The 25,902-nt window shown below is 41.4% G+C and overlaps 1 protein-coding gene and 4 non-coding genes across 6 annotated transcripts in view; 4 read left to right on the top strand and 1 right to left on the bottom strand.

Annotated features, from left to right (window-relative positions):
* The first annotated feature begins 34 nt into the window (after positions 1-34).
* On the top strand, positions 35-107 carry Trnav-cac. Its single transcript has one exon. It is a non-coding gene; the product is annotated as a tRNA-Val (tRNA).
* A 428-nt stretch (positions 108-535) lies between these two features.
* Trnav-cac lies at positions 536-608 on the top strand. The gene has a single exon. It is a non-coding gene; the product is annotated as a tRNA-Val (tRNA).
* Positions 609-1,504: 896 nt separating this feature from the next.
* On the top strand, positions 1,505-1,577 carry Trnaa-agc. The gene has a single exon. It is a non-coding gene; the product is annotated as a tRNA-Ala (tRNA).
* A 3,220-nt stretch (positions 1,578-4,797) lies between these two features.
* Positions 4,798-25,902, bottom strand: part of LOC108101099 (serine-rich adhesin for platelets) — a 44,795-nt gene continuing 23,690 nt past the window's right edge. The window contains exons 3-5 of one of the 2 annotated variants that reach the window (XM_017205309.1): positions 11,487-11,590; positions 7,106-8,421; positions 4,798-5,339 (exon numbers count right to left, since the gene is read on the bottom strand). In XM_017205309.1, coding sequence (XP_017060798.1) covers positions 5,285-5,339; positions 7,106-8,421; positions 11,487-11,590 — 1,475 coding nt within the window. In that variant the 3' untranslated portion in view covers positions 4,798-5,284. Of the gene's footprint in view, positions 5,340-5,596; positions 6,477-7,105; positions 8,422-11,486; positions 11,591-25,902 lie in introns of those variants that run through there. The other variant, XM_017205310.1, reaches the window with a different exon arrangement.
* Positions 13,798-13,871, top strand: Trnat-agu. The gene has a single exon. It is a non-coding gene; the product is annotated as a tRNA-Thr (tRNA).

The following is a 25,902-nucleotide window of genomic DNA, read 5'->3' as shown; positions in this document are numbered from 1 at the left end:
TCGAGTTGCCTTTTTTGCCGCCGTTTCTTCAGTTGTTTCCGTAGTGTAGCGGTTATCACGTGTGCTTCACACGCACAAGGTCCCCGGTTCGAACCCGGGCGGGAACATTGCGATCACTTTTTTTTTAACTTTTTATTTTTCTTTTTGAATTACTTTGTTGCAGTTTCAAAAAATAAGAATGCAAATTGATAGAAACGGTGACTTAGTAATCTGAAAATTTTTTTCCGTAAGGCTTTAAGCTGAGCTGCTTCTCTCTGCACTTTAGATAACACAATAAGGTGAGTGTTGTGTACGACGTGGTGCAGATAAACACATAATAAAAAGCAAAATGTCGTATGACCGGTTTGACATTGATAAGCCCGCAGATGAGGAAAATAAAAGTTCGTGGATGCACGGTGAAATGCCCGGGACCTGAAAAGAATTTGTCGGTTTCCACGTTAACTCTCTAACAAATAATTAAATTAAAAATTTGAGAATTTGTTTCTAAAGCTGTGTGCCAAGCTGGTGTTTCCTTTTTGTCATCAGATCGTCAGTTGTTTCCGTAGTGTAGCGGTTATCACGTGTGCTTCACACGCACAAGGTCCCCGGTTCGAACCCGGGCGGGAACAGACCGAATTACTTTTTATTTTATTTTTGCATGCTATTCTCTTTCTCATTGCCAATTGACCCTACCTTCGCCCTTAAAGTTTTATCAATAAATTTTCTCTCAGCCACATTCATTTTTATATCGCTTTAATGAGGCTAGCTTTACGATCAATTCAGGTGTGTTGTATTTATAAACACGCCGACCCTCAGCACGCACCACATTCAACTGTTTTACGACTTCCCGGCAATGTCAGCATCCCGGGTATGACTCCAATTTCTGGACATTTTTATAGCTTCAATTTGTTGCAGCCCTTGCCGTGAGCCACCCAAGGCGAAAGGTTGTCTGAAAATAGGACCGAGTCCCATTAAAGAAAGTGCTGTTATGGCCTAAATATGTTGCACCCTGGGTGTTTTATGGTTTTCGTTGACAGAGCGGTGCATCATCATCACTGCTTTGAACTTGGCAAAGAAACTAGGAAAAAGGGGAGAGAACTGGGTCGGAGTTTACTTTCACTTTTCAGTTTTTATTGTTTATACTGTAATGTTTACTTCAATCTTATAATTATTATTAATTTGTTTGTTCAAGACGGGATTAATATAATGTGCATAGTTCAGCATTGATTTGTAATTCAGCATTTACAATCTGCTTTCTAGAAGGCCTTGCGACATAAGTTTAGTTGTTATCACGTGTACCTCACACGCACAATATATTTTTTTTTATTAAATTGTGTTCAATTATTATAAAAAAAATAAGTTTTAATTTTTACATACCTTAAAACAATATGAAATTTTTGATTACTTCATCGCAAAACTCGAAGGTATAACTAGAAAGCTCATGCTAAAAAGCTTTTTTGCTTACACAACACTACGATGTCTTGCAAAGCCTTCACATTGAAACTACGACACAATGTATACAACAGGGGATGTAGCTCAGATGGTAGAGCGCTCGCTTAGCATGTGAGAGGTACGGGGATCGATGCCCCGCATCTCCAAGTTGAATTTTTTTTTTTTCTTTTTGGCATGGGAAGCATTTGCATAAACCACTTGGCAGTTTGATGGACATGCTCTCCCATCGTCGGCGACACTAGTGTCCAATTATTTAGTAAATAGAATCTCATGCCGGTTACAACTCCATTTCACACGCTTTTCCATCCGACTGGCCGAACCGGCTTGTTATGCAATCGCTCAGTGACTTTGGCTCTTTAGCCCGTCTCCGTCTCCATTTCCATTTCCCGGCAGACATCGCAGCTAATCCAATTAAGCGTACTCATCATATTCACGCAATGCAGGCCATGAACTAGAAATGCAGCTAAACCGGACTTTGCCGAGGGTGGCTGGGCAAACTTGGGGAGACTTACGCGGAGATCAACGGCTACGGCGAAGATTCTGACATTTCCGTCATGTTCGGGTGATTGAAATCTGTTTAATTGAATTTAACTTCGGAATGCATTCCCCTGCTCTCTTTTTTATTTCGCTGAGTCAAGCATAACTGTTCGTAAGTTAAAAGTGACAGTTTACTCGACTACTCCCCTATAAACACTTTTTAATATTTAACAACATATATCAACGTTGCTAAAATCAATAAATCAATAAAAGTTTGTTACATGGATTTATGATTGAACAAAAACTGATTTTTGTAATCAAAATTTTCTCCTTTGAGTACAAAAAAAAAGGTTACACCTTTTGGGATGTGCTTAAGTTGTTCCTCAAACATCTTTTAGAATATGTCCCCTTTAGTTTTCCCAAAATGGGACTTATTAACTATTATATTTCCCGTCTGCATCCCACACAGGATGGTAGTGATCGCTTGTTAGATATCGAGGCAATAAATTAGTGTTGGCCGGATTCGTGTGGGTGTCCATTAATAAATCTATCTAATCTGCCACTCGACCAATTGGCACTGGCAATGGCTTTGGCATTGAGCAGGTGCAGTTGATTGGACGGAGGAGCTGTTTGGGGCAGGCCCACACTAAATTCGATCGGTGTGAATCAGCATGTGAGCCACGGGGTGTATTCTCCATACGTCACGTAGACCTCAAATCGTAAAAGTTTAGCTGCAATCTGCCAAAATTAAATGTCATTTCAGCTGTGCGGTTTTTGCAAATAACAGCGAAACTAAAATTACAATGAGAGCAACAAAACGTTGGAATCATCACAAGTTTAAGCTAGTCGAATTAAATGATTGCTATTATGTAGGTAGAATTTATATAAAATAAAGCTTTAAAAGATACAACTCTAAATAGAGAAAAATAATTCCTAATTTGAATAGTTGGGGAGTTATAAGAGCTACTTAATAAATTGTAAGCTTTTTGTTTTTAACGCATAAATATTAAAGAGAACATCTAGGAATTCAGCACCCTTAATTGCTACTTGCAAAATCAATGTAAATGATTCTCAGTAGTCATACCAATTACTAAATTATGATTAGAACGTCTAAATTTCACAATCTAAATTGCTACTTACAAAAGCCAATGGAATATATTAGTAATAGTAAAACAAAATATTAATTATAATTATAGTTGTAAAAATATAAGGGCTACCTAATAATTTGTAAGTTTTTTTTTAAACTTCATAGACATTTAAATGAAAATGTCTTAATTCCATAATCCTAATTGCTATTTGCTTAAGTCAATATAAATTATGAACTACTGTTGTTATAATAATACACCTGCAATATTTTTAATTACTAACAGGGTTGGAAATCCCTTACAAAACAATGCAATCTAAGTTATGGGGGCATATTCCAGGTTGAGTTTATAGCGGTGATAATCTGATGACGGGAGCAAAACAAAATCTATAAAAAACAGCAACCAATTGGACATCGTATTTTGCCAAGACTCTCATCTGGCTTTCTTCCGATTGAACTCTTTTAATCAGCCGACCAATTAACGCTCGCAGACAGCTGACTTTGATAGCGGGTCTCAGCCGGTGGGGCTGCCATATGTTGATAGCGGCGATCATCGCCGGAGCAGCTGATAAGCTCCAATAACGCGCGTGGGGAGCGTGCGACAAGCGGTCGACGACGTCACCCGCTCTTTTATGCTTACGCCAGCTTTTCGATTTGGGGACCTGGAACGGGGATCCATGTTTTATGTTGCCAACAGAACTCGGACTCTCGGGTTTTAATTCGCCGGTCTCTTTATTTTTTTTTTTTTTTTAGATCGGTTTCGGGTGGGCGCACGGTGTTCGGTGTTTTCGTTCCCCCACTTTTGTATTCCCCCCTAATATTTCGGCTGCTGTGGGGGCTGGTGTGCCTCGTGTTTCGCCTATTCATGCGAAAAATTCAGCAGCGTTTTGAATGAACTCGAGTGCGGGAACATGAGCGACCGCGAGCAGCAATTTCGCCATTTCAAGGCCTACGTGACTTGTCTCACACAGGGGAATCGGAACGATTTCGACTGGGTTCTGCCATTGCGGTTCCGGCGGACGGACAGGGGCACCGGGTCTCCCCGCCGTAATCCGAGTGTAGTTAACTCAACTTTGTTCTAGTATCCCTTTACAGGGGAGCAACTGCAACTGGAACCAATCGCTTGCAATTTACCGGAAACCATTTAATAGGGTCACTACAATTTTTGTTTATTGGAATGCAAATTAATAAATATTTAAATTTTAAATCTCTAAGGTGCTTTCTATTTAAATTTGTATTTTATACAGTAATCAATAGTTTATTTTATTACCAATTTCAGTAGTATCTAAGGTATTTAATTTTTTTTTCTAATGAGAACGTTGAGCCTATAATTTTCCTGACAATCTATACTTTAGTTCTAATAAAATTATTTTCATAGACCTTTAAAAACAAGACAACTTAATTGAACCAAAATCCTATAGTAGAACGGAAATTAGCTAGTTAATTTGTAGATTTATGGACGTTTGACTGTAATATACAGTTCGTACCGCTCTCTGATCTCTGATCTCTGTCTCTATCGCTCTCGTTCTAGACCACATGATCCACTCGCTTTCAGCACGTGCTGGCATTTCTAGAAAAGGTCTTTGACTGTAGTCAGCTGATGTAAGCATATTATGAGAGCTGGCGAGCGAGGTGCGAACTGCGAACTGCTCTCCCAGGAAAGGCAATCAGCTCTATCTGCTCACCTGTTTAATCAATGTGTGCCATAATGGTGACATCGGGCTTTAATCAGCATAGGGAAATATACCTCGCCACGAACTTTTAAGTGGTTCGCACTGACAGTAAATCAAACGATTACCGGGTGCTGAATTAGGTTTTAAAATATTTTAATTTATTTACAGTAGGTTTCGCTTAGTTCCTAGTTTGTGGATTTGTTCTACCCTTGCAGTGGGTATAGCACATTACTGCCATAGCAAAAATAGAAAAATTTGGTAAACCATTCATGTTTAAACACACTTAAAAATCAGTTATAGGACTTATTATCATATAAGGACTTTTAATAAGATCAAAATAATCAAAATTTTCTTTCTAAGTTTCGGAGCAATTTTTAAAAAAAATATGTAGGTTATTAAATTGTTTAAAAGATTTTAGTTTCCACTGCAAGGGCTAATAGCCTTCGGTTTCCCGATGCTAGTTTAAATATTTGATTCAGTCTAATATTATAAATACGAAAATATTAAATGCTATTTGTATGTTTAGAAGTAGAACTCTTATGCTTAAAGATCAGGAACTTTAGCTTTGTTGTGTGGATCGGAGGTCCAATAGGTTTCGGCGACAGATCGAAGGATCCTCTCACAGGACGAATCGTGACTGGAGCAAAGCCAAGGCGATCAGCTGCAGGAAGAGGCTGCAAAGGGCACAGATTATTATAGAGGGGGTTTCGGGTTGCGAGCTTATAGAGAGGATATGTAGGAACTGCATTACACAAAACCATGCCAAAAGTTAAACAAATGAATTGTGACAATTTTGTAAATTTATTTGATAAACGCGGAAAACGTGCAAAATGACGAAAATATTTAAATTCATGCAGAACAACCAGTACGTTGGACATAAACCTTTGACAAGGACTACTCCTCTTACCATATTCACTAAAAGACATTCTCGTTTTGATATTAATGTATTTTTAATTTTATTTTTTAGTTTAGTTTTTTTCGCGTTTTTCTCATGCTGTTTTCATCGATCATTTACTCACTTATCTGGAAAGTTATGTTAGTCTAGTGCCTAGTCGTCTTAAAAATAGTTTATAAATAAATATTTGCAAATAAATAAATAACTCAATCGTAGACGCTACAAACTATAATTTCACGCTTATCTCTCGTTGATCAAATAAATTAGTATTACATGTTGGTTTCATAAGTAGTTGTAGTTAAAAATACAATTTGTGAGTTTTTCATTCCTTTTTTTCAGTTATTCAATTTATAATAGTTATTTTCGATGTGTCGTTGGCTTGATTTGCCTTGGGGAAATCGTCATTTAAAACTGATTTACAGAGCTTAGATTTACGCACTGAGAGGCAGCGAGGTTCGACAATACAGAGACAAGAAATTATATCTTACGACTAAACCGCGATCTATGTACAAATGGATTCCCTCGACATATTCGAATTTTCACCGCTTCACTCGTTTACAATATTGGGAAAGCGCTTTGCAAGTTTTCATTTAGTTTCTGGTAGACTTATCGCTGTGGTCGTATTTTTGAGTATTTTTTTATCGTCAACCGAACGTGAAAGTTCCGCCACAGAGACTCAAGTATTTCAATAGACTCTTTGGGTCATTCGCGTTGCGTAAGGTTATGGGTTCGATTTTACATCTATCTGATTGGATGGGCGTGCGTTTATTATACATTTCGATGGTGATTGGTAGTCCAAATTGTTGGCTGAGAGGTTCTTATAAAATACTCGAGACTCCGTCGTAATACATTGATATTCATCGTCTTTAGAGGGGCTGGCATTGACCTCGATCATCGCCGGGGGGACAAACGTCCGCTGCATCAAAAATACTTTAGTGAACCACAGTCGTAGGTATATTGGGTGTATGGTATATATGGTGATATATCAAGTATGTACACACTGGCAGATGGGATATATATGATGGGATCTGGTGCTGGATGTGCTGTGTATCTTGGTGGATGTCTGTTGGTGTCTGATCGTGTGTAGATGTGTTGTGGAAACTTGCAATTACAATATCTTTCGCATACTCAAGCCGGACTTTTTACAGCAACTTTCGGATTTTTCTTCTCTTTTTTTATAAATCTCACACAGATTTTTATAAAATTTGGAAACATGTGATGAAATAAAATAAAACGCAACAACCAAATAAAAATAAACCAAAAATTACGAAATATGAGATATAAATTTTGAAAATACTTTTTAATTCTATAGATATTCAAGGTTATGGAAAAATCCAATCGATGTTAATGCCAAAAGGAAAATATTCAATAGTTTTAGATAAAATTTAGAAATATTGAACTTCCAAACCATAAAGTATATTAAAAGTTATTGCCAATTAAAAAACAAGTTATTGGTATAAATTTAGAAAATCTCTACTTGATTATCGTTTGTTTGTGAGAAATAGATGAAGAGTTAGCTAGGAATTTTCTTAATGGGAAACTCACAAATCGTAGTAGAGCGAATCGTCGCCGGCTGCACCGCTGCGTCCTTGAGCTTCGGAGCTGGCGTCCTCGTAGCTGGCATCCTCCAGGGATCCCCCATCGCCGTCGCCCTCCTCCTCCGCCAGCTCCTCCTCCTGATCCTGATCCCGATCCTGCTCGTCCTCGCTGCTGCTCATGCGCACATTGCGCTCCACTCGATCGCTGGTTTCGCTGAGCGCGAAGGCGGGCAGGGGGGAACTGCTCTCCCAATGGATTTCGGGGGGCGTGGCCAGGCTGGTGGCCATTGTGGAGGTGGAGGTGGAGCTGCTCACTTCCATTTTCCTGTGCTTCCGCTTGCCACCGGAAACGGACTTCGCCTGGTGTTGCAGCTGCTGCTGTTGCTGGTGCTTCTTGCCACCATTCAACCGCTGCTTTCCGGATTTATTTCCTTTGTTCCTCTTGCCACCCGACTGGATGCTGCCCTTGGGCCTTTGCTGCACTGCCTTGGCTGCCTCGACTGGGTTCCTCTTGGCTCCATTCTTCTTGCCACAATTCGGTGGCGCTCGCTTCTCGGCCGCCGCCTTCTCGCGCAAATCCTTGCATCGCTGAGCCTTGGGACCCAGTTTCCGCATGGCACTCGCTCCCGTTCCACCGCGCTTCTGGCAATTGTGGGTGTCCTCCTGCTCGTGCGGCTTGCAGCGCGGCTTCTTCTTCTTGTTGGGCTTGTTGCTACTGCTACTGTTATTGCTACTGCTACTGCTACTGCTAACGCTACTGCTAATATGGCCGCTCTCGCTTTGACTACTGTTACTAATACTACTCAGGCTGCCGATCGCAGGCACAGGAACGTAACTACTGCTACTGTAACTACTTTTACTACTGCTACTGCTGCTGCTGCTGTTGCTGCTGCTACTGCTGTTGCTGCTGCTGCTGCTGCTGCTGCTACTGCTGCTACTGCTGCTAGTGCTGCTGCTGCCACTATTGTTGTTGCCACTGCATTGAGGTGGCCCCTTAAACCTGGCCAAGTCGATCAGCTCGATCAGCGGCTTGCCCGTATCACAGAGTTGCCGCACGCCGTGCTTGACGCGATTGGCCCCAAAATTCTTGGCGATCAGCTGCTCGACCCGCTCCTGCGGCACCGTCTCCGTGATGGCGTTCGTGTAGGTGCTCAGCTTGCCCAGCGATCGGCTGGCGGGGATCTGGGTGCGCCTCGGCTGCCCGCTCCCGTTCAGAGCCAAGTAGAAGACCCGCCGCGCGTGCGAGTGGTAAGTGGAGGAGTACGTGTTGTAGTTCTGCAGACCCATGTTCTCGTTGAAGACGCAGTCGTCAGTGAAGTCTTTCTGCAACAACAGAGGGCTATGATTAAATGATTTGGCATAGAAACTGGCGACAGGGGTTAACTATTGGGTATAGTTAGAATAGACTGAACAGCTAATTAAGTACAAATAACCTGACAATAAACTTTATATTTATATGGGATTTTTGCTCTTTTTAATATTGATTCTTCTTTAAGTTTTATAAGACTGCCAAAATATTTATTTTGTATCAAATCATTTAACAGTTTATATACAAATACAATAAAAAACAGTAGTAAAAACCCATTTAAGGCATTCACCGGTAGCCATGTCAAGTAAATAGAAAACTCTTTAGGTATTTTTTTGAAAATAACCATTTAGGCTACTTCAAAGAATTGTCTCCCAGACATTTTCTCAGCTTCTTCAGAATCGTATCCCAATAGTGTACCACCGCATTTCCCACATTTCAAAATAAAACTTCTTGGGTATTTGCTGTCCAGGGGCGGCGTCTGTTTCTTTTGTCTATCAGCAATGAAATCAGTTGGATAAATGCGCTCATTATCACAGGATGTGCTCCTATCGGTGTTGGCCATCGAGATAGTGTTGGCCCTCGACTTCTTGTGGCGTACTGGCCATAAACATTTCTACTTTATGAACACCTCATGACAGCCGAACAAAAGGACCAAATGGCCAGTTGAAAGAATTACCCATTTAGGATTTGGGGGCTAGGTAAAAAATGTAAATCGAGTGCGGTGAAAGGATTTTCGTTGCTCTTTTGGATCCGCCGACTGGTAGACAACTGCAGATCAAATTCAATTAACAACACTGAATTAATTCGCTTGTCAGGCAATTAAAATTGTTTCGTAAATAAAACGGCAGCCAGGCAATTCCCTGCCTGATTGCTCGCAACGGAAAATGTCGCCGATTAAATTTAGAAATTAATCAGGCGAAAGGCGAGTCGCAATGAGCCGTCAAATGGGTGAGGGCCAGGCCAGGAGTATGTTGTATGTTGACGCCATTCCCCAGGGTCGAGTCAAGTCGAGACAAATTTTTGACATATGTGACAACAAAGTGGCCCCAGAACTCCCCCTCCCTCGCTCCTCCCCCTTTCCTCTTTTATGATTCGTATTTCCAGGCATTTTCCTCTATTTTTAGTCTTTAATGGCTTGCAAGTGAAAATTGGCAGACACCAAAGGGAAATGAAGTTGTACCTAGATAAGTAGAAAATCAGAGGAAAGAGGGACTCCAGATACCGAGAACCATTAGCCCTGCGTGATCCCTCCATCGGAGCTTATCGAGTGGCGCCAGGCGAGCGTAGAAAGGGTCGACCTGTTGTTCAGATTACAGGGAACACCTACAAACGGAACCACTTAGGAAACATAGCTAAATAACGAAAAAAGAAAAAAAAAGAATAAAAACCTGCGTGACGCGTTCCGCATTTATCGCCCCTGAACAGGACAATAAGCATGATAATGATGCAACATATTCATTGGACCCCGCTCGGCATTAATTGACCAAACCCAAGTTCGTTGGCTCTGCGGGCGGTCCTACGCTCCCCGGAGAACAAATTATGCAAATTAATAAGCAAACCGTAATGTGCTCACATTTATGGCTACGACAATTTAATTGGTTGAGACGCTGACTCACGAGCCGTTTTGGGTTTTGGTTTGAATTTATGAATTGGCAAACGTTTTGGGGACTTTACTTTTTCTTCGCAATTAGCCAAGACCCGAAATCACCTGCCTCGTTGGTCACAAGACAAAAACGCTTAAATTATTATGGTGAAAAGTGAGGAATTCAGTCACAAGGCACGCCGCTATTTATATCGCACCGACGAAAAGTATTAAACGCACCAGTAAATCAAGGCCCATAACTAGTTGTTAGGTTTATACCGTGGCCATTTCTCAGATCTTAGAACTCAGAAAGAAGATCTAAGATCTCAAATCTCGTGCTGTGAGCACCGGACGCCCTGGTCGCCAAAATAAACAAGTCGGCCCAATATAACCGCCCACTTGACCAACTTAGAGATATGTCGGCTATGTTATAGGCATGCGGCGCCTTCAAAGGGCCGCCTACAAAGTGGCCGCTGGTGAAGCGCATCAATCAGCAGAGTATCTGTGTATCCGCGAGATACAAAACGGCCCGGCTGACAGAATTGGCACACTCGGTGCTATTTCTGCTACGGAAAGGTCAAAGTGCCCGCGACGGCGGAAAGAAATGAAGTGAATTCGACTAGAACTAAAAACTAATGTCCGACGCAATCGAAGCGTTTGCCATGGCGCCAGCCCAAAAAAGGCATCCCGAGGATCGTGGACCTCGCAACGCAGCGGGATAAAGTGTCGCCTTAGTTTTGAGGAGAGGAGAAGGGAAGGGAAATGGGACAAGGGACGAAATCCAAGGACTTGCAACCCAAGCGAACCGACATCAGTTGCCACTTGACGACCTGACCGCGCCAAAGGACACATTCCGGGGCAAAAAGGGATTCGAGAAAGGAAACGCTTTGTTGCTGCTGATCGTGTTGCTTTGTTTTTGTTCACATTTAATTTTTTATTTATTGCCCGAGCCCTTCGGTGACTCTTTCATTTATTTGAGGGTTCTTTCGGTATTTTCGGTTTACCTCAATCTTTTAACAGGCCTTTGTTTGTTTTTGTTTTCGCTTGAGGGGTGCCAACAATGGACCAGATAGGTCGATCCAAATACGAAATATAGTTATCTGAGAGCGGCAAATTGTTATTCGAAATCGATTTCGCAGTTCAGAAAATACTGATTTTAAAACTGTCTAAATTTGTGAAAGAGAACTATTCGAATGAGCAATTTAAAATAGGAAAATAAATAAACGTTCTTTTTTGAGGTCATTATAATCAATTTAAATATTTTGTAATTAAAGAATAAATAATAAAATCCTCTTAAAATACAACTTGAGCTTTTATTATTAAGAGGTACAAGTTTTTTCCAAACGAATAATACATTTGTTGAACTCATTCAAGTTAATATCTTACTTAGAATGACCTATCTTTTATATAGGTTTTATGAACCTCACAGACTTCAAATTTTCCTTTATCATTAATTAATATTTTTTGGAGATGTAGTATTATTGAAAGCTTACTTACCGAGCCGTAGGGAACACCACACGCGTCCATGCAGAGGTAGAGGCAAGTGGCCACGCTCTGCAGCTTGATGCGTCCCACATCCACAGTGGAGCGCTGGAGAATCGCTGCAAACGAAACGGAGAAAGCACATTAATTAATTATCAATCAAAGGTGGCAGGAGAGGAGACCTGATTACGGTGTGACCCACTATCTGGGCGCAGGTGTCAGGATGTCAAAACCACCGAGAACCCAAAAGGCCCGACCGAAAGTGGTTAATTACATATCCGACACCTGGGGAGCCATCAGCCAAGAAGAGTAAGTTAACCCGCTCTTGAGAAACGAATAAAAAAAATAATAAAAAATAACAAGGTAAGCAAACTCAGCAGGAAACCCCCTAAATCATAGATTCCATTGGCGAGCAAATTTGTCAACTGTACCGAATCGAAGATGCCTTAAGTGAGATTATGGCGGAAATGACTTATGGCGAGGTTAATTGGAATTGCCGCCTTGCACTTGAGAATCGAACATTAAAGACGCAGGCAGACACACCAAATTCAAGTTCAGCACCGTTTAAGGTCAAACCACTTGTGTGGTCCGTGGAGGCTGGAGAGACCGCCTGGCTCTTTGTCAGTTGGCAGTTGTTGGCTGGCCAAAGTGTGTCAGCACTTTGAGGCAACGCACTCGTTCAATGAACCTTATGCACTTTGTGCATAATAAACATCGACTTATAAATACGCAGCTTGTTACGGGAGCAATTGAAAACTGAAATCTTAGCCAGCTGCTGTGGCAAGGAAATGGCTCTTCCCAATAAAAATTATTATTAGAGATTATGGCAGTGTTTGCCGGGCGGAAATTTCAAGGGAGTCACTGAGTGGCCACTTGAGTAAGGGAAAAATTGATTCCCTAACGATATGATATGAACAAGAAATTAAATCCCCAACAATACCTCATTTATGGATCCTTAATGGCAGATGTACTGAAATGCTTGACATTAAAAGTGCATGGTATGCTGGTTATTTAATGCCCCTTCACTACTTGTATAATTATCTCATCTCCCTCAAAAAGTATGCCAGCGGATAAACATACGCAAAAATATCATAAAATATTGCTGTCGATAGGTGGGCAATTTATGGCCCACATGCTTACCCCGTATATTCAGCTTTTATTGCGACTGCAACTTCGGTTGCAACTTCGTCTATAAACAACTGACTATTCGAAAGGCATGCGTTTTTATTTACAGGGCATCAATCGCCCATCCCCCTTTCAAATACGGAAATTGTAAAGTTTCAGCGAAAAGGAAAAACGCATAAATAGTGTAATCGAAACAAGAAAAAAAAACAACAAGAGGCTGTAACACCATTGCTTACCCTATAAGTTCCCCTTCCCGATTTCGTTCTCGTTTGCCCCATGAATTTACTATTTCCCTCCCACAGCAATTTCCCACAGTCCCACGCCAAAAGAAATTAAAAGCGTTTCAAAATTTATTAACTTAAGTGTTTATACTTTTTCTTATTCATCTTAATAGCATGTTAATACACATACAAAAGTGTATAATAGGTATGATAATATGATATATAACCTAGTAATGTGATTTTCCTTTTCCTACCCTTTTATAATACTCTATTTAAAAAGTTAATTCAGAATACCTATTTGACCTTAGTAATTTTTGACAAAATTTTAATTCAAATTTCCAACTGACTGAAAACTCAACAAAAATCTTTGCAGTGCATTAGTAATTGTTCCATTTTTCTTCAGTCTTTGGCAATTGCCTTTTAGTAGATTTCAGTCAATTTTCCGCTTCTCCAACTCTTTTGTAAGTCCTAAAAATTAAACAAATGACATGCTAAGCGCGTCAGTTCATTTGTTAAAATCGAAGAGGTCGCCCAGTGGGGCAGTGGGTGGGGTCTTTGAGGGGCGAAGGGGGAAGGGGAAGTGGACCCAGTGACAGCCTTTCACTTTGAATGCCATGTGGTGTTGCATTTCACTTGCGTCGTGTTTGTCGTGGTGTGTGACTTTTTCTCCGAGGCTCATTTAAAAAACGATTTGTTTTGCTCGAGTTTACAAAAGTAATTTTTCTTCTTTTTATCTTTTCGGTTATACATATGTATGTGCATGTGTGCGTTTGGACGGCGACAACTTTTAGCGTATTAAATTGTTAAAAAGAATAATTTATATTTATTCTTGTGGGAAAGTTTCCTCTGGCCATGCGTATAAGTACATCTCTCTCTTTTTCCCGCAGTGTGCTAATTTTGGCTCAGAGAACACCAAAAAGCAGTGAGAGCGCACGATAGTAACCCGCTTGTCTGTGAACTCCGACACAAGCGCACCAAGCGGCGCCGTGGCTTAGTTGGTTAAAGCGCCTGTCTAGTAAACAGGAGATCGTGAGTTCGAATCTCGCCGGGGCCTATGCTACTTGAAAGCATTTACTTTTTTTCTTTTTTTGGTTCTTTGAATTTCTTGAATGGTTAAACATTTTCTTTTTATGGGTATATTACAATTGGTCCTATTGCTGTTTTCGCCTCTGTTTTTTTGAATTCATTAGTTTAGTTCATTTTATTATAGTTAGTATAATATTTAGTTTGGTTAATAAACAGTCTATTAACAATATGCGTATAGGCATTTTTCTCCTTTTCAACTCAAATCCATTTTTTCATCAGTAATACTCATAGAAATCTTTTCGATTTGCTCAGCTCATTATTAAGTGTGTTATTGCAGGCGCAACAATAACAATACGGAATCGATTGAGGTGTGAAATAAGTGCATATTGATAATCAAATGATTTTTTATTGATCAATCAGCAGGCGTACTCAGGCGTTGAGTGCAGTTCATTGAACCAAAATTGGAAACCCAAAGTTCGAACTCCCAAAATTAATGTATCCAAATTCCTGGCACGCTTCTGAGCTGCTTTAAATTACCCACATATTAAGCACGTAGTCATTCGAGTGTGGGGAGAGAGGTCCCCGAAAACCACAATAATAAAATCGACTCCGTGGATGTCACGCTCTGACGATAATTAAAATGTCAAAAAATATGCCTGTCAAAATGGAGTTTCGGAAGGTGCTCGATTGAGTTATGTGGGGATCGGTTCTTTTTCTTGCCATCGATTAAAGGCTGGGACTTTCGATACAAGTTAAAGGGCCAGGCGCTCGATTTATGCAAATGAGGCCTTAATTTTCCACCAGACGACAGCAAAGGTAATGTCGAAATTTATGTGCAGACCGTCAATAAAAGTTGAAGTTGACAAAAAATGATATAGCCAGATATTTAAATAAATCCATGCATATATGTATGGAATTGCCTTTTATTATATTTTTAATTATGCTTACAAAGAAGTGTGACGTTTTGGCGTGACATTTTATGAAAATTTACGATCACTTTTGTGGGTTTTTAACATAATATGGTATGCCAGCCATCAATGGTCGTAAAAAATATCTCTGGGAATATCTACCCGAGGCTTTATCCCCGATGCCACTACTGTGCCACGCCGTCTTTGTGGTTTTTTGTGGAATTCAGTTGTATTTTGTGGCCAGCCTAATTTATGATCGTGGGCAGCGTATTTTGACAATTTGATTTGAATTGGAGGCGAGCATATCAATCAATGGAGTCTCCGCTCGATTCGCTGCATATGTCCCCGGATCCAGATGACAATGAAGAGTTAACAGTCGCTGTCTATTAAAGCCCAATTAGTGGCACTTTATTGAGTTGTCGTTCGGCCGGGCAATAAATCTTTGGCCAGAGACTGTGCCGCCTGCTGCCTGCACTTCTTGCTTAGATAAACGGCGATAAATCAAACCGTGGGCGGTACGATAAGCCGATCTATTTAGCATTTGCAGGTGATTGCTTTTATTGATGGGAAAAGCGAGCTACTTATGCGCGCGATGGAAAAGCAGGGCCGGTTCTCACCCTAAATCTGCGGCATTTCATGCTCGGCTGGAGAAATTGCAATCCGTATCTATTCCGGTATTCGCATCTCAAATTAGCACCCATCCACAAACAATCGCTTGAGTGCCAAATTCAATTCACAGTTGGCTAAACCTCGAACCCTCTCGCCCTTTTGTGTGTCTTTTTCTTGGGCAATCGAAATGCATTTTTCGGTTTTCGGTTTAGGGAGGGAGAGGATATCCTGCAACCGAATACCTTATTGGCCAATTTCCGATAAAAGCAAATGCGCAAAAGAATAAATTACAATCGCGTTGACAGGAGGAGGAATCCAGGGGTTGTTTACCCAAAAACGCCCACTAAAATCCATTTTGCTGCATATGGCGAATCATAATCGGAAATGTTGCAATATCTCCGGAATGGCAAATCATAATGGAAAACTATTCAATATCTCCGGAATAAGATCTCTTTGAGCTGATGGGATTTGACACGACCACTTTGGATCGGAATTTTTCTTCTGGGCATTGCACACGTGTGGGGATTCTGGCTTTCTCCCTGGGATAAATTAGATTTATCAACGCTACCGTTTCCAGTCTTGAGGTTTCGTATCTACAGGCTTCCATCTGGGTCCAATTCATTAATGAAAAATGAATGCGGCTATTGAGAATGCCTTCATTTGATTAAATTAGACTAATAACGTGTAAAGTATGGGCAGTTCCCCATCGAAAAGCATTGTCCAATCGAGTGGCCTGGCCCACCAAAGGAGAGCCCCAAAAATTAAAGCCGATTAGGTAAAAGTTTCCCAGTGAAAGTTTACGACATTTGAATAACACCAAATGTGAGTTCTTACAAATTAATACAAGCTGGGAAAACAACAAACGAAGAAATTATGTTCAAAATGTGAGCGGAAAAAAGTTGTAAAATGTTAAAACAAACATATGTAAAGTGTTATGTCTGAAATTATGTCTGAAAAACTTGAGCAAGATGTTAAAAACTGTAAAATGTTTTGCATAAAAAAAGGCCAGAAAAAAACAAGCTCGGCCACGCCCCCATTCCGCCTTCCTGGTGCGTGACCAGTGACAGGCCAATTTGGGAGGCGCCCGCAGAGATCCCCGTTCTCCGATCTCCGGAGCCCCAGATCCCAATTCCCCGACTGCTCCAGGTTTTTGTTTTTCCGCATTTTCTCGCTGGTCGCGGCTCTTTCTTGTCCACTAAACAACCAGTTGGAGTGGAAATGAAATATGTAGATGAGTCTTTAATTAATTTGAGACACGACAAGACAAGTGGCGTCGTCTGTGGCTGCGTCTGCGACAGCGCTGTCTGCTCCATCCGCCGCCTCCTGCGGTCCACCTGCTCCTCCTCCTCCTCCTCCTCCTCCTCCTCGATCCTCGCTTTTGGGCCAAGAATCTAGTCGGGAGCTGGCGTCGCTGTTGGAGGAGGTACCTGCTCCCTGGCAGGTGTTGACTCATTTGGTTGACTGGCCATTAGAGTCCCCATTGATCACCGATCATTGATCGAGTGGCACGAGGCGATCGCAGCTCTGACTTTGATCGCCCTGGGAAGGTTGGTCGATGGTTTCGGAATTGTTTAAAGCCAGTGATCATCACTTGGGTAACCTCCATGGGTAATTAACTAGTTTACGTTACAATAATTATGAATCTTATGTCAGTTTATTGTGGGGTATTAAAAAGAAAATAAGCCCCACTTTTTAATAAGGATACAATTCGGTAAACCATTCATGTTACTAACAATATAGTAAAGTCTTTAAGTATGTTAACATTGTTTATTTATTTAAAACCCCCAAACTTTTGTTTATTTAAACCCTCTCCTTCGTTTTAGATACCTTTCCTTGTTATTTACACGGAACCCTCAAGTGGTACATTTTCATCAATAAGTTAAAGTTCAACTTAAAGTACCACTTGAAAATCTAAACTGCCATCTTAGTCGTTCCACTTAAAATTTTTACTGCCACTTTTTGAGGCACCTCTCCTTGCAGGCTGTCCCCCTTCCCTTCCATTTCATGGTCACACTTCGAGATCTCCCAGCCAACTGATCGCTCAACTATATACTCATCTTAGATCTCTGACCTCTGCGCCAAATATTTGCATTTGGCATTAAGTCGATCATAAATTTTAGACCCGAGCAGTCTACTAAAGCCTAGAGCCCGTTCCGCTCGATTGCGATTCTGTGTCACTCGGCGGAGGGAGAGAGTGGGAGGTAGTCAACATTGTCGCCGTGGCCGAGAGATAAGCGTTATGCCACTATCATACTGGCTACAGACCTACTGGTGGGCGTGTCCCCGCCCTCATCCGTGGGCGAAGACAAGAGAACCGCATTGTGCGCGAAACTCACACTCTTATTTTCCTATCGCTGGAGGCGTGAATTCAGTAAATGTACGACCCTTTTGCACACAGAATCAATCATTTGAATTCCCAGAATGATCCTAACCCATTTGGGCTATCTGGTTGTGGCACAACAGACTATCACGAATAAATTAGCCGAGACGGAGAAAAAGCAAACAAAAAGTTTTGTAAGATACACTTTGCTGATTTATGCAATCCAACAAATGGAAACTCTTAATTATTCGACAGACACGCGGGGCCAGGAAAATCAAACTTAAACTGTTATAAGTCGCATATATATTATTTAGCTGGCGTTGCCTGTCAAAGCCGTGGTTGTCAAATTGTTAACCGTTGGACGTTCGGGCCAAGTTGCCCGGCCTGTCAGCGGCGTTCCAGTGTCTGGTTAGACGGCATTTTTTACACAGGCCACAGCTATACTATACAGCCACAAAAACAGAAGTCCATAAAACATTTTTAGCATGTGCAGACTGGCGGCTTTTAAAATTATTCACTTGCGACTCGGGCGACAGATGCGGGCTGATGATCTGGTCGTGTCAATGGTTTGAGGTTTTCGCATTTTATGGTCTCGCAAATGATGGTCGAACATTGGGAACTTGAAAGAACAAATTGCCACGGCACACGCAAGAAAAATTCAGTAAGCTAAACCTTGATTTTATAACAGTTAAATGGTTAGTGAATTTATTAAAAATTTAGTATTTTAAAAATATATACAAATTTTTACTTTTTTTTAATAATAAACTCATAGTTCAGCATCAAGTTCTTCAAAAGTTAACTTAGTTTAAACTTTAACTTTTTTAACAGCCTATGTGATTCATTCAATAGATTTTACTTGCAAAGTTTCTGCCAAATTAAAAAGTTTCTTTTCCATTAAATATCTCTTTTCTTATATCTTTTATTTCCGAAAACAATAACTAAATATTTTATGGTGTAGCTGCTATTAGGTCCCCAAAATAGTTTCCAACCGAGCCGTGACCAGATAAATTAAGCCGCAGTCAAAGTTCAAAGAGTTTTCCCCCTTCGACGACATTTGACATGGCAAACGATTCGTTTGTTCCCGCCTCGCTGACACACATATTATGCAGTTCCCCAAAATATACATAGCCACCCAAAGCGGAAATCTCAAACTGGAGCGCGGCGAATGCGGCAAAGTCCGCAGCCAAATTGTCGCCTGTCAACTTGGGAGGATAAAGTTGGGAGTCGCAATGGGAAAGGGAATGGGAATGGGAATGGGATTGGAAATGGGCCTGGGAGCAGAGATTATGTATTTTTAGCTGTCGCCAGCCCTCGGAGACGTTTGACATGAGAAATAACATTTCAATTAGTTGATCGAATGCTCGATTTGAGCCAAATTGCCGTGGAGCAGCTGGCAATTGGAAGTCCCAAAAGGGAGCGAGGAATGCGGATGGGCCACAGCTAATGCCTCCACAAACGCCACAAACTCTGGAGCCCAGACACATTTGCAACTGATCCAGATAGCACGTGCTAATGTGTGCGTACTTTCGCGATATCGCAAAGTGTAATTCGTATTCGTATCTATCAGATATACACTTTGTAGATGTAAATGCGACTGCAGCTGTGTTTGTGCGGGGCGTAAATAGTGCAGAGCGCGCTTAGTTGCGCTCGCAATTAATTCACAGTAAACAGCAAATGTTGCAAATAAATTAGCGGCGACAAAAAGTATCTGCAAGTGAAAACAACGACAAAATCGAGTCTGAGCCGCATAAAATGCAATTGAAGCCGCATGCGACACAGCCACTTTGCTTATCGCCACCAACATCGACTTTGGCTGCCAACGCCAAATGCGTTTCGATTCGGTTTTTAGGATACCTATGAATCGAATGGGTACATCGACATTACAATCTGATTTAGTTTTAACAGAAGTGTAAATTGTACATTTTATGTAACAGATTTTATGCTTTAATTATCTTGTATTAGGTATTTAAATACAAGAAGATAAAACTTTAGTTATATAATTAATCTTGAGGCTTTGAAAAGAAAACTTGAAAACTAAAAGTTATAATTTAAGAATTAAATTAAGAAATAAATTTGGGTAACAACTAACAGATCCAATAAATGTGAGACATTTTTGTAATTGTTTCTATACATATTTTTATCAAGAAAACTAAAGCAAACATCTTCTTTTATGCATCTTATTCAATTACTTAATGAGTGCGTCGTTATGGAGCGTATTACGATTTCGGTGAGTCAGTTGGGGAATGGAACGCCATCGGAAAACGTCATAATTATCGGGGATAGCTGAGTGGGACGCCGGTGAACAAGTGAGCAGATACAGATACAGATACAGGGCGCACAGATACAGATACACTTAATACCACGTTTGTTTGCCAGGCACAATGCAAAATATATTGACTTAGGTCAGTGGCTCATTGAACGCAAATGCAAATTGTTGTTGCTGCCGCTGCCGCTCGGTAATTCGCACTTCACACCCTGACGTGCATGTGTCTGAATGTATCTGTGTGCCGGTGGCGTGTATCTGCAAGATACAAGACTGCAAGTAGCTGGAAAAATGTGATAAACAAACCTGACGCCAGACGCCTTGCGAGCAGTTAAAATTAAAGGCAAACAACAGAAAATATTACCTCATCGAGGGATGGCATAAGTTATAGACCAGACCGATATATCAGCCGATCAAGGTTGCCATCGGAATTCACAAGAACTCCTTCGGAATATTGAGTTACGGCCCAACATGGCCCGTATGCCACTATCAAGTTACTCGGAAAAATCGAAACGAAACTGGAAAACTGAAATTATTGACCAGTCCGCAGTTAAGTTTTATTGGTCGCGTCAATCTTCATGAGAAATGTTTCAAGAATATTCTGGGAACTAAACTCCTCCGCCAAGTAATGTCCATTTAATCGCTCATTAATTAGATAATCATAAAGATTATTATTGGACAGAGAGTCTTGATCAATGGCCATGGAAAACAGGCCATAAAAATTCCGAAACATAATAGAGCCATAAGAAATCTGTCAGTGCTTGACAACAACAAGACAATAAACGCGCGCCCAGCCAATAAAGACATATATAAATATTTCAAAGCCCGAAAGTCTCTCTCCCCGGAGAGTGAAAGTGACGCTCCAGTTCCGAAACAGCAATCAGCATTAAAATTGTTAACTAAATTGTTATTCAACAAAAACTCTCCGCTGTTATAAACAAGCGACTACAAGCACAACAAATTTAGATAAGCGACTCGCAGAGATATCTTCAAGATACTCGGATAGCATGTTTCGCTTTATTGTCGCCGCCATGCATCATTCGATACGATTCGATTCGATCCAAAAAGCGAGGAAATTTCAGTTTCCAGCTTTCAGCGCTGCCATCTGCCTCTGCCCGAAAATTTTTACGATGTGCCAGACTATTAAAGATATTTAGATACTCCTGGGGGCTCTATTTTTGGCTCTGCCTTTGACTCAATTTGGTACAAAGTGTGTGTTTGCATTAATTCGACCTCAAAATGCGCCATGAAATTGGATTACACTTGAATACAGAGAGTGCCTAAACGGTTGGCCGAGCAAACGATTGCCCAAGTGTTGGCCGCTTTTGTGCTCCAGTTGACGGGATCGCCAATGGATCCAATTATCGCGTCCATTATGTGGCAAATTGCATTGTCAGCGGACCACCTGCACGGTGGATTTGCCAAGCACGCGACTTCCATCGCCGGTTGACAGCCAGTCTTGAGTCTTTTGTTTTGTACAAAACACAAAAAAAAAAAAAACAGTTAACAGCATTTGTCATACTCAATACAAGCCACTTGTAGATGCAGATAGCCGGCTTCAGGTGGAAAAAACTTGCCACCTCGATCGGTTATCGACTGACAATGTAATTGTGATTTATGCAAATTGCCACGCTCGACACCTTTTGGCGAATTTATGCTGGCCTTAAAACCAAACACCTTCCCATTCTCGGACTTTCTTCTTTCTCCGCGGAAGGAGATTTGCTTATTATGCTTGGCCATCTCGCCGCTGTTTATTGACTTGGTCTGCGAAGCAAAATAATTGGCTAGAGCTGGATCTGCGGAACCCACACGAACTCTCGCCGCTTGTTTTGATTTCTATTAATATTTTCGTTGGGAAATGATTGTTGCACCCCATAAAAAAGCGCACACTGCAACACGGACAGGCATTAATCAGCCGACAAAAGCGAGCAAAACGCGAATTATCAGAACCGAAATCGGCAATCGAAGTTGTTCTGTTTTTGCGGCCGAAATGAAAACAGCCAAACGTGGCCAAAATCTCTGGTATTCAGATGGGTTCTGTGTGTGAGGAGGCCGGAACATGCGTCAATAACCCCATTCCGAATCGATCGATCCGATTGAATAAATCCTTCGCGCGCAGCCATCATCGCCGATGATGAAGAAGCTTTTCCTGTATTTTTATGAGCTCCCCGGCTAAGTGGGCAATAAAAGCGGTTAGAAGATCTGTTGCCTCGTATCTATCTGGTATCTGATAGTGGGCCAGACGCTCTTTGCTTATCTTACAACCCGGCAACAGGCGTCTTCTAACCACTTTCCTGGCCAAGTGTGGCAAATGCAATTGGCATTAGCTGCTTGTATGAGTGTTAGTTTATGCGTGCTCTGATTTCATGATGTGTGAATGGGCTCGTTAAATGTTTGGCCAGATGTAGTGAGAAATTCGCCAGGTTGCCAGTTTGCTTTTCGAGTCCGCCAACTGGTTTGCAGAAGGTTAACTTGATAAGTGTCAGAGACTGACAATTATGTTTATTTGCTCTATATTGTAATTAGCTTCTTAGCGGAAGTAAAGCTCAGTCATACTTATTTCTTATGAAATTTAAACTCAGTCAGCCGGCAAAGAAAACTGCATAATTCAAAGTTACGATCCGAATCCTATTGAATTCCTTTCGCTCCGCCAATTTCACAACATTCATGTTTTACATCTGCTCAACTGATGCAACTTTCTTGCCCAAGGAAACACCTGAAATTCTTAGTTTAGACGAATACGAATGTCTGTGCCATAATTTTTGCTGGATTTTGTAGGCCATGTTCCAGCCAATTGTATTTCTTTTATGTTTGTTTGCTCTGAGCCATCAACCGAATATACATTCTCCAAATGTATGGCATTGCATAAATCAAAGATGCAAGGCGCTGAAGTGCTTAAGTAATGGGGGGAATTACGGAGCCAAAAAAGGAGTAAGTTATGAGTGGTGCGCCACTTAATAATCCACCGAGTAAGTATGTGTGTGGCTTCTGTGCGACAATCTGGCTGTGTTGTCCCACTCGAGTGCATTTTTACGATCGCTCATTAATTTTATGGCTTTTCATTTGTCGGATGCGGAGGCGGAACTGGGCGATAAGACCGCCTCGATCCGCGATCCCACACTTGTTAGACAGACCCACTGGAAGGAATGGAACGGAATGGATTGGCTGGCTGGATGGATTGATGGATCGATTGGGGGTTTCTGTATTTTAAAGCACTTGCCCCAATGACCGAAATGGCCCCGGATCATGCACCGATCACATAACTCGTCGGGCGGATTTCACGCAGGATTGTCAAGCGATTCGATTGCGAAACCGTTTGCCAAAACACGTCGCACAATCAGCTAATTGGACGACTCCCCGGTGTCGCTTTCATTAGCATTCGAATGCAGATCGCGGCGATATCTGGTCCGCTTCTGTTCCTTAATGGTCGCTACGTGTTCCTGCTGCCTGCTCTTTTGTAATTAATGTGATCCGCCGACCGCCGACTGACCTTAACTGTGTGTTGTCAGCCTGATTAAAAAGTGTTGGCAAACAAGTTGTTAACTGCAACGGAAAACGAACTCGGCGATCCTGAAAACGAAACTGGCTGGCGGGCATTCTGTCATTTTAATGGTGAATCTGGTATTGGATTTTCGGCTTTCGATTTTGAGTCTAATTAAGGCGAACATGTGCCAAGATCAATGTCGGCGGCGCCACGGTGTCGTGCGTATCTGCCAGATACTTACGCGTTTATAGCGCATAAACCAATATACTTACGCCGGCTACCGAAAATTAATTTATGCCGTTTTCAGACGACTTGTTCGCCTTAATTGCACTTCGCCAGCTGACAAATTGCAATGCGGTAATGGCATTTTCGACTGTCATTGTTAGTGCGCTTTAAATCCGATCCGCGAATTATGCGCATTTTGCATGCCATTTATGAGAGGCAGGCAAAATCTCCATGGCATTGAACTTTCGGGAGATATCTTCATTGAGTTCCCTTGGTGTTCGGTCATGTTGTAAGCCAGCGAACAAACTTTGCCTGCCGGAGGATTTATGCAATATGCAATGTACAATATACATTGTCGTTAGCAGATTCCCGCCCACTTCGCCCATTTGGAGCACACAATGAAAAAAATCTAGAAACTTCCTTATAATAAACATTCTTTAAGGAAATATACGAAATTTAATTAAGCCTAGAGTCAGAAATATTTGATGCTAAAAGGATATATTTTATTTATTTCAGAAAAAATGATACCAAAAATAAAACTCCCAGAGTTCACACAACTTTTGCTTGGAATTATTTACTTTAATAATCATTTTAAACATTTTAAATGGATAAATAACTATCGCTTTTCCCAGTGCAAGTTCTCCCATGCAAATGATATGTTCTTTGAGTGTGGGCCCTCGGCTCAGCCTAAAGCTCAAGTCGTGAGGGAGTCGTAGACGAGTTGATGAGTTGGGACTGCCTACCAAAATAATGTCACCGATTTGCATGCAAATTGCACGCGGAAGTTGCCGCTAACAAGGCCGTTAAGGCCGTTAAACTTGGCCCGTGCTGAGTCAGATTCCCCGGCCAGAATCCCAGTAGGAGTCTAAAAGTGCAGGAATCGAGGAGTCAGAGAGTCAGCGAGTCAAAGTGCAAATATGCGACCAACCGACGCCTCCACATTACTCAAGCTCACGCCTGCGAATACAATTCAATCCAAAGGTTCGCCCGAGGTCGCTGGGAGCTAATGAAGTTGAAGCAGATCCCCGGGCATCGAGATCGGAGTCTGGCTAAATTTAGATGGCCAGGTCCACGCCTGGCCACCTACGATAAATCAAAGTTAATCAGATCTAGTTTCGATTGGGTTTTTACGGCTCGCCGCGCCCGCCTGCCACTCCGCTCCATTCGATGCCATTTAAATTAGCTGCCGGGTAATTTATCGCATTGTTGGCTCTTTGCAGGTTTCGTTAAGCGCCAGGATGCCGCTAACTCCGATCGGCCAACCCAGACACAAAGGCCCTTGGGCCCCCTGTCCTCGTTCTCCAGTCTGCAGTCTACAGTCTCCAGTCTGCAGGCTTCACTTTTCAGTCTTTAGACACCGACTTCGAGTCTTGTCTGCGTCGGTTTCGGACGACTGAAACTGAATGGGCTACCAATACTAGTCGATAATTACGCATATTTTGTTGCCTGTTTTGACGCTGCTTTTTATTTTTATTCAATTTTATGTAGTCCGGTTGGTGAGGGTATCGAGAGCCTGGTTGGCCGAGGAAGAAGACTGCCTATCAGCCGATAAATTTCCACTTTTACGAGGAGCTAAGTACTTAAAAGCCTCATAATCGTGGCAAAAGCTACAAAACTAGTACAACTTTAAGTCAAGTTTTTATGAAATACGGCTTAGAGAAAACTGTTTTTAGTGGCAAGATTAACGAAGCAATTATAACAATTAATTCACAATTAATGGATGTTCTTTCAGGTATTAGTGTTTTGACGTTGAATGGAAATGTGTAGAAGAAAAATAGTTAAAGGTGTAGTTTGAGGCGAAGTTATTTTTCCTTTCATGTAATAATGTTGGCCATCATTTTTATATTAATACCTCAAACCACTTTACACATTTTCAAAGGTCAGATTGTATTTGAAATTAATTTTACACTGCTTCTCCAATGTTTGGTTTGTGAGGAATTTATTTTTTTAAGAGCAGATACACTCCTCCTGTCCCTCGATTAATCGACTGTTAGAGCAATTTGTTCGCCATCTAATGAACCTATTTTTAGGGTCTTGTTATTCTTGACCTCTATCATTGATAGTTTACACAAGTAGGCGTAGGAAAATAATGCACAAGGGCATGAAAACTTCGGCGCCCCAATAAAAATGCGCCGCCGAAGTTTAATATTATTTTCCTACACTCCATTTAGCGTGGTGAGCATTGTCTTGGCGTGAGTATTGGCCATCGTTGGGTTTTTAGTAGCTGTTAAATGGCACAGACGCAGTCGG

Source organism: Drosophila ficusphila, unplaced genomic scaffold (genome assembly GCF_018152265.1).
Source record: "Drosophila ficusphila isolate 14025-0441.05 unplaced genomic scaffold, ASM1815226v1 contig_791, whole genome shotgun sequence".
Taxonomy (NCBI): domain Eukaryota; kingdom Metazoa; phylum Arthropoda; class Insecta; order Diptera; family Drosophilidae; genus Drosophila; species Drosophila ficusphila.
The sequence above is the reverse complement of the archived record's forward strand: the minus strand, read 5'-3'. Positions and strand labels throughout refer to the sequence as shown.